This window comes from Pollachius pollachius (assembly GCF_949987615.1).
Source record: "Pollachius pollachius genome assembly, chromosome: 5".
Taxonomy (NCBI): Eukaryota; Metazoa; Chordata; class Actinopteri; order Gadiformes; family Gadidae; genus Pollachius; species Pollachius pollachius.
Window position 1 is genome coordinate 26875779 of NC_136938.1, and position 9458 is coordinate 26885236.

General features: G+C 51.1%; 1 protein-coding gene across 1 annotated transcript in view; it reads right to left on the reverse strand.

Moving 5' to 3' along the window:
* LOC307075652 (ankyrin repeat and BTB/POZ domain-containing protein 2-like) overlaps nucleotides 1-8755 on the reverse strand; it is a gene marked incomplete at its 3' end in the record, with an annotated part of 16977 nt that extends 8222 nt beyond the window's left edge. Inside the window, exons 1-2 of the mRNA XM_079736311.1 lie at nucleotides 7715-8755; nucleotides 677-826 (exon numbers count right to left, since the gene is read on the reverse strand). Of these exons, the coding sequence (XP_079592437.1) occupies nucleotides 677-826; nucleotides 7715-8591 (1027 nt within the window). The 5' untranslated portion in view covers nucleotides 8592-8755. The remainder of the gene's footprint in view (nucleotides 1-676; nucleotides 827-7714) is intronic.
* Nucleotides 8756-9458: the final 703 nt, after the last annotated feature.

The window sequence follows — 9458 nt, forward strand, 5'->3', positions numbered from 1 at the left end:
CGACACAAACACGCGTACTATACACAAACACACACACACACGCACACACTTGTAGTACATACAGACACACACACCAACACACACCGACACCCACAAACACACACGCACCCACACTTGTAGTACACACACACACACACACACACACACACACTCATAGTACACACACACGCACACACACTATATAAACAGACACACACAACCACACAAAAACAGACCCCCACCAACACCCCCGCACAGCGCTAACAGCTTCCATTTCTGAGCCCCTCAGACGCCGCAGGGTGTAAACAATGAAGCCACTCTGCTCCTTTCTCTCCTTAACGACCGTCCAGGTAATGAGGAGTGGGCGGGGCTCCCAGGTTACCACGGCGATATGTGAAGGTGGCCTTGTCTCGGTCAATACAACCCCTCGGTTGTTATGTCACCGAGGGGGGGGGGGGGAGGGTTACCGTAACGACCAGTCCCAGGAGACGGGTGCGGGTCACAGTTTAAACAAACACCCAAACACACTCTCTCACACACACACACACACAGGCACACACACACACACACACAAAACAGTAGCCAACTGTGGTAGCCCTGTCAAACTTGTCAAATGTTCAACTCTCACTACACTGCACACAGAGACACACACACACACACACACACACACACACACACACACACAACACAGACTTACTGAGCTCTGCGATGCTGCCCACGCCGGTGGCCATCAGAGCCTGCTCCAGGGTGTGCAGCTCCATCTGGATGTAAGCCCCTTCCCTGCTCTCCGCTGGCTCCTCGGGACCCTTTGAGTACGGGCTGACGCTGGCCGGCAGCGAGAGCTCACCTGGACGACACACAGGATGCTCAGCTTTAGTCACGTCAGACACTGAAGACTGGAAACGGGTTCAACGGCAGCATATGCAATATGCTAAGACGCATCACTAAAGGCGGTCGTCTGCCCTATGTATGTTCTATGCATGAATGCATGAATTGCATGCATGAATTATTATCTAAGTACACATATCATATATTTAGTGTACCTCTGTACGGTGTCCTTGAGTGCCGAGAAAGGCGCCTTCAAATACAATTATTATTATTATTATTATTATTATTATTATTATTATTATTATTATTATATACATTTCCACCCATATTCACACACAAACACACACACACTCTAATTCAATTCAATCATCATTAATCAGATCCATATCTGAGTGAGAGACCTTAGTTGAACCATCTCTCCCAGAAAGGCAGCCATAACACAGTACTCATGCTGTACAATATCACAGTCCTACCCTGCTGGGGAGTTATACATTACACACGAGGTGGGTATTAAGGGTCTGTATGGTGCGGACTATCTGGATAATGAATAACGTGGATTAGAGGCTTCTCTTAGAGCAGGCCCCACCACCGCATGCCTCGAGCTGCATGAGAACGCAGGGCTTTTCCCGCACTTTCAGTGAGAAGCCACAGAGCCAGCCATCTGTGCTTGATGTGATGCGTACACACCCGGCCCAAAACCACGCATGCAGAATCAGAAGAGGCACATGTGGGCTTACACACACACGTGCACGCAAACACACACGGACGCACACATACACTGACACACACGCGCAGATACACACACAAACACACACACAGACACATACTGACACACACAAACACACACACAGACACATACTGACACACACACACACACATGGAAACACGCGCAGACACACACACAAACACACACACACGGACACATACGCGCAGACACACACACAAACACACACACACACACTCACACACACACACACACAGTACATCCGATGAGTTCATGCAGAATCAGTCCATGCACACACATTTACACATACACTCATCATTCTCAAAAACATTGATTTGCACACACACACACACGCACACACACACAAACACTGAACGTCCGATGAGTTCATGCAGAAGATGTCCTTGCACACACTTTTAAACATACACACACTCTCAAAAACACTGTTTTGTGCACACACACACACACACACAAACACACACACAAACACACACACACACACACACACACATGAACACACACACACACACACACACACACACACACACACACACACACACACACACACACACACACACACACACCCCCCCACACAGAGACTGGTAGCGCTTCATTGTGTTGGGTTGAAAGGGGGATGTGCTGACGGGGGTGCTCCCACACAAAGGAAACGGCCTCACAGGGATAAGGCCTTGGAGCGCGGACAGTTCTCCAGAGGACAACACACCCTGCTCCCCTCTGTAGTCCACCAGAGACCTCCTCTCCCCAGACCTCCTCTCTGTAGTCCACCAGAGACCTCCTCTCCCCAGACCTCCTCTCTGTAGTCCACCAGAGACCTCCTCTCCCCAGACCTCCTCTCTGTAGTCCACCAGAGACCTCCTCTCCCCAGACCTCCTCTCTGTAGTCCACCAGAGACCTCCTCTCCCCAGACCTCCTCTCTGTGGTCCACCAGAGACCTCCTCTCCCCAGACCTCCTCTCTGCGGTCCACCACAGACCTCCTCTCCAAGGACAACACACCCTGCTCCTCTCCCCAGCCCACTACAGACCTCCTGTCCTCTCCCCAGCCCACTGAAGACCTCCTCATCTCCCCAGCCCACTGAAGACCTCCTCCTCTCCCCTGCTCCTCTGTTTTACACGCGCAGCACATGCAAGAACACTTTCCTGGTTACATTAACTTTTCCATCTGTAGCAATGTCAAGAGAGGCTAGCAAATGCACACGCACATGTGCACACGCACACACACAAGCGTACGGACACAGAAACGCACAAACACACACATGTACGTGCACACTTAGTACACACACACACACACACACACACACACACACACACACACACACACACACACACACACACCGTCAGCAGCCCTGCTATCGTCCCACTAGTCTGCAGTCACACGTGATTTATTTTTAGGGAGTGTTTCATCCGGGATGCTCAACGTTGTCTGTTAGAAAGGTTTGGCACAACGACTGAGTTCTCATCACCCTCACGACCCATCCTAAACTCTTTACCACAACGCCTTGCTCCTCCTCCGGAGTACTTCCCTGACCGAATGAACAGACTACATGGTGGGATGTTGTCAACAAGTGAAGTGGGCTTTAAACTACAGATGTTCCCATACCTACATTTTTCCTTTCTGATACATATTCCAATTCCTGAACATGAGCATCAGCCGATACCGAGTCTATACCGATACAGCATCTAGCATGGTAACTACTAAAAGCACTGATTAATGAAACTCTTGTTAAATGGTTCTCTTACGATGACAGCAATCTGATAGCAGTCGGTTGACTTACTGTCGACAATTTAAAAAATAAATTATATATATATATAATCTATGATTATATATAATACATTTGTATTCTTGTAGTTAAGCGTCCATGCATCCATGTTTTCCGACTTGGTAGCTTGAACGAACGTAGGTCGGCAATGACGCATTTCCAATTCCAATTCCTTTTCCACCTCCGACCGCTAACGAACGCAGCATACCTCAGCACGTGTTTGTGAGGTTCTCTGCCTGTGTAGCAAATGAGTCATGTGATCGTATCGGATCAGCGCATAGACTTGAGTACTCACTGACACCCGACTGCAATTTAGGCAGTATCGGAGGAAGTTCCGAGAGCAGAATCTGTATCGGAACAACTTAAACACGCGTCCCTCCGCGACAGGTTATCTGTGCAGAATACCCACCCCTCTAGCTCAACGTTAACTCAAAGCAGGTCCTTGTCTTGTCGGACCCAAACAGTCCACGTTCTCAATGCACAACGTTTATCAAGTGTGCCGCATAATAGCATTAGACCCCTGTGAACAAGTGTCTATTCAGGGGCCCGGGGCTCCGCGGGCAACAAGCCAGCAGTCTTCTGCGTGTGGTGGAGAGGTGGTGGGGACAAAGCACAAACGGGGCTGTTTCTAAACCCCTACCTGTCGCGGAGCCTTGCCCCCCCCCCCCGTCCCGGCTCCCGTGTTGTGTCCAACACTGCCCTGCTCAATGGGATAATCACAGGTCATTAAGTCATTTCCTGTCACCTTTCCTCCTTGTGTGTGTGTGGCTGACGAAAAAAAAGCGACGACATTGAAATCTCAACCCTACATCACCCTCTAAAGTGACCGTATCCCAAGGGCGGGTGTGTGTGTGTGTGCGTGTGTGTGTGTGTGCATGTGTGTGTGTGTGTGTGCGTGTGTGAGTTTGTGTGTGTGTGTGTGTGTGTGTGTGTGTGTTTAGGGGCGAGAGAGAGGTCGGGGGGTGTAGGGGTTGGGGTGAGTGTGAGCGTGTTGGGTTGGACGTGTGTGTTGTTTTTATGAGTAAGCAGACAGGAGTGAGTACAAGACGCTGTAAAGCCTGTGTTCCCGCTGGAGACAGAGCGGGCTCAGTGAGCCAGCAGCACCCAGAGACAGAAGGCCCTGTTCTGCTCTGCGGCCGCATAATGCTGTGACTGTTGGCTCCTGGGCTGCTACAGAGGAGGCCGGTGTTGAAGAGGGGGATGGGCTTTGTTTGTGTGTGTGTGTGTGTGTGTTGTAATGTGTGTGCGCACACACACCGACCGGACTTCTCCTAGCCAGCATCAGAGTTCAGAGAGACCTGGCTGGTTGGGCCTCAGTCTGGTCTAATGATGATCAATCTCTTCGGAGCAGGCAGCTCTATTGGACGTGGATCTGTGTTTGGGTATGACTGTGTGGAAAAAAACGTTGTTATAGAAGCAAAGTAAAGTAAATCTACTTCTCATTTAAAGTGTGAGTCCTCCACACACTGATCCTGTTTCTGATCCAGAGCGACCCCCTCCAGGGAGGGGTTGGTGTGGGTGGATCCTGGGAGCCCCTTAACCCTTCACCCTCCCACAGGAGAGGGCGCCGACAGCTGCAGAAAGTGTCCGCTCGTCCGTTGGGGTTTAGGTACACGCCGACTCCAGGACCGGTGCTAATCCGGCAGGGATACTCATACCATCTCCATCTGGTTCATCGACCAAGCTATAAAACAGACGGCATCCCCCCCCCCCGCCCCAACAAACTCAACCAATCCCTCAGCTAACTGCCGTGTTTCCCATTGAAAAAATGAACTATTTGAAGAGTCCAATTCTGGGTCCCCAGACGTTCATGAATGGACGGGCTAGGGAATCAATTCCTGTATAAGTTTAGTCGCACGAACAAATGAAGGAAAATGAAACTTGATCAAAACTCGGCGGATGTGCAGTGATTTCCGCCACTTTGCAACCTTACTCTTGATGTCAGTGGCAAGAACTGAAGCCATCTCGGTCTGGCTCTGCTGATCCCTATTGTTTGGTGAATTACACCCCGCCGCCCGCTGACGGTAAACGCGGCCGACACGTCTCACAAAAGCCCCGGCAGCGGTGCTGTAATTAGAGGCCTGGCCGGAGTCGGCCTCCGACCGGTCACTGACTACGCCCTAATCAGGGCCGACTGGTGTCAACTGTGGAGACCCCATCAGCGTCCCGCTCACTCACCCTGGCTCTGAGTGTACTGGAGCCGGGGTGTCCCAACCCGTACCACCCCAACCCCATCCCCGAGCCCCCTAACCCCCAGACCTTCCACAGGGCAGAGCCTGGCTCCATGTGAGCTTAGCATAGTTAAACTAGCATCACAAAGTCGCCCCGCAAAGTCGAATTCCCCTCTTGTTCCTAAACAGTTCAGACAGATATGTATGAACTTTTATGAAACGTCAAAAAAAATTAAAAAGTAAAATTACATGTTTTCAAACTGACAAAAGCAATCATTTCGTGTGGCGGCGATATGCCTTCAGAGGGATATGTTTCAGTCGTCCGGAAGGGTAATGGCATTACAAGCTGCCGCTGAAGACTCAAGCTGCGAACGAGGCCTCGGAGTAGGAAACCCAAACTCAGAGTTCTGGTTTCAGCGCCATGTGTTTTCTGAGGTAGGATTATTCTGCTGTTTCTCTGTGTAACATCAGCCCACTACAGAGAGGGAGCCGTGGCTCTACTCAGAGTGTGTGGAGTGCATGCCACTAATGTACTACACAGTAATGTACCCACTTATTGTCTGTTGTACGTCCTGGCAGTTAAAAGTAGTACTTAGCATTGTGAAGCATCTTATCCTAGCTATCTTTGTTGATTACGGTGAATGGGTTAACCTAGCGATTTTTCGTGCTCGGCACTTGGCACTATGAACATCCTTACTGTACAGCGATATGTTGTTGTTTGTCCTCCTAAAGGTAGGTAGAGAAAGACTGACCCACCCTGTTCCACCCCTCCCTCATTAGTACTGCTGAACAGCCGCTCACACGTCACCTCCGCAGACGAAGAACCCTGAATCCCTAGTGCAGTGTCAAGGGAAGCCATACCGCACCCGGACCCTGCCGCCAAGGTGTCTTTAACAAGGTGCTGTCTGTGATGTCAGGAGGGAGTGCTTAGTGCTTACCCACAGGAACCGTGTGAAGGCCCGTCCAAGTTTGCTTAAGTTTGTGGTGGATTCTCCTAACCACGAATGCCCCTCCAAGCTCTTTACGATGTGTTTATGGACACGCTTACTAACAGACTCATTCTGGGCATGTTGCTCCTGGTCCGCACCAACCAGTGCAGTGCTTCCCCTGCTCCGGATGTTCTGCATATTAACACTTTAGCCTGCGGTTAAACAGCAGATACGCTGAATACGCCCCCACGCAGGCACGCACACACACACACACACACATACACACACACACACACACACACACACACATACATACATACACGCACGCACGTGCAACCATGCACATACACACCCACACATCTATCCCAACACACACACACACACACACACACGCACACACACACACACACACACACACACACACACACTCGCACGCGCGCACACACACACACTCGCACGCACGCACACACACACACTCACACTCACACTATCTGACCCAGACTCATATCCCAGAATCTTCTCCTTCCACGACTGCTATTATTACCCCAAATTCTCTCTTCCTGTCTGAGGGGCTTTCCTCTAAAGCCGTCCATGGTCAGCCTACCCCTGGACTCCCTATAGCTCTCATTACCAGACTCTGCATCTCCATGAGATGCAGCAGCAGCAGCATTAACATCATTAACTCTCCGTAATCCCTTCCTGCCCATTAATGGAGTGGAACGGGCCTACTCAATCACTCAAGACGCTGCTGTTGTTTGGTTTATACTCTGTTTCATTTGAGATTGAGTTCATTGCGGACGGGCAGCTTCCCTATTCCCTACCATACCGCTCGCGCATACTGTTTTCACCCTAAAACACACAAACTCACACACAAACGCACAATGGTGGACTGTTGTACGTCCTGGCACATATGAATTTGTACTTAGCCTTGTGTAGCATGTGATCCTATCATTGTTGTATACGGGGAATGGGTTAACCTAGCGGTTGTTAGTGCACTTGGTTCTATGAACATCCTTACTGTACCGACAGAGATATATTGTTGTTTCTCTTTCCTCTGACAAATGTACTTATTGTAAGTCGCTTTGGATAAAAGCGTCTGCTTAATGCCCTAAATGTAAAATACAAATGCTCACCAACCCGTTCACCGTTACCTCGTTTACCGTTATTTAACAACCCCATGGCGTCCCCTAAGAAATTATTCTGCATTAAGAATAGTAATGTTATTAATATGTTATTAGAATAAAACATTAACTCATGGGGCCAGAAATAGAAACATAACTCCTAGACATAAAGGCTCAATTTACCGTTGGCATTCTTGCCACAGATGAGGTGCTCGTAGCTCTGCAGGACCCCCCACAGCTCCGCGTCGTTGTTCACCGCCGCGTCCAGCGCTTCCGCACCGCATCCCACCGCGTGCTGCGCGCTCTCCGCGCTCCGTGCGCGCCCCACCTGTCTGGCCGCCGCCAGAGCCCGCGCGCCCACCTCCTCCGCCAGGCTCTCCACGCACGCCGTCAGGCAGATCGCCGCGTACTCGTGCACACGCACGGAGACGCCGGTCTCCACCATCCACCGGAAGAACCGTCCCACGGACAGCCCCAATCCACAGCGCGCGGACTTCCTGCGCTGCTGCTGCGCCGCGTCACCCGAACTCATGCAGTGCAGGGAGACGGCCTCGACCGCGGCGGACACGCACCTGTCGGCAAGCCCGAAGCTCAGCACCATCCTGATGGCGCTCTGGATCTCGAACCGCGTGCACCTCTTGTGCAGCTCGCTCAGTCTCTGCGCCTCGCGCGCGATGCGAACCACCGCCCGGCGCAGGTACGCTGAGAGCCGTTGCACCGCCTCCCAGGTGAAGTACGTCTCGGCGCCCGCCACTTTACGCAGGACTCCCTCGAGCTCCTGGTCGGTCCACGGGTAGTCCTCGAGCTCCGGCAGGTAGGGACACGTGGTCAGGAGGTCCCCCGCGTCCTCCGCCGTGACCACCGTGTCCCAGCTGCCGTTTCTGCTGCTCAGGGACCCCGCGCGCTGCCACCACGCGCCGCGGGGAGGCGAGCTCACCTGGGAGCGGGACTGCCTGGAGGATGAGGATGAGAGGCTGAAGGAGTTACCCGAGTCCGAGGCAACATACCCCGCGTCCAGATTCAGGTCAGCCAGGGTCTTCATCAAGAGGCTGCAGGACATCCCAGGAACTTAGAACAAGGATAAACTACTTATAAAGTTAACTTTAAGGCGTTTATAACTTCAGGAGCAGCGAGGAGGAGAGCAGAGATGTCCCATAAACCAAGCAGGTCCTCCTAAAGCGCTCTCTGACTGCTTTGGTTGTCATAGATGCGCATTGGGTTCAACTTTTCAAACTCCTCACACCAGTTGCGCCAACATCGGCCGGAGGAGACTGCCCCACGGACGTCCACTATATCATGTTTCCCTGACCAATCACAGCGCTTCATTAACGGAACCAATCAGAGCGAGGTCTTTAGTGGAACCAGCGCATCGCTTCGCCTCATCAACGCCCTGCAGCGCCCCCGTGTGGACGTCTAGCGAACAGCACACTGGACGTTACATAACTCCATCTCAACCCCAGGCTGGCATGCTTTTTATGACGTTTAAACATGGATGTATGTTTAAAAGAGGGAATCTGAGACGTTTTACCGATGCACAATTGTTGTGAAAAAAGAAGGACACACACCATAGAGAAGATAAAATATGTATTATCTTAGTTGTACAAATCCAGGGATCATGTAGGCTACTATCCATTCCTATTATAGGCTACAACAGTTTTCAAAAGACTTGCCACTCTATATAAAATGTTTGAAGGGACGCAGGAGGAAGTGTTGAACACAAAACCTCTCAACGTTACTTAAAAATGAAGACTTCTCTAGTTTCTGGGTACAATGCACCACTAGGACATGCTGAACCTAAACGCACCACTAGATGGCGCCCATTCACTATTTCTACCTTCAGAGTTTCAGTATGACCCAGTACAAATGTCCTGCACCTCTTACGCTGGTGGTCAACTCCTAAAGGCAATTCAGTTAGCCCTCATGTACT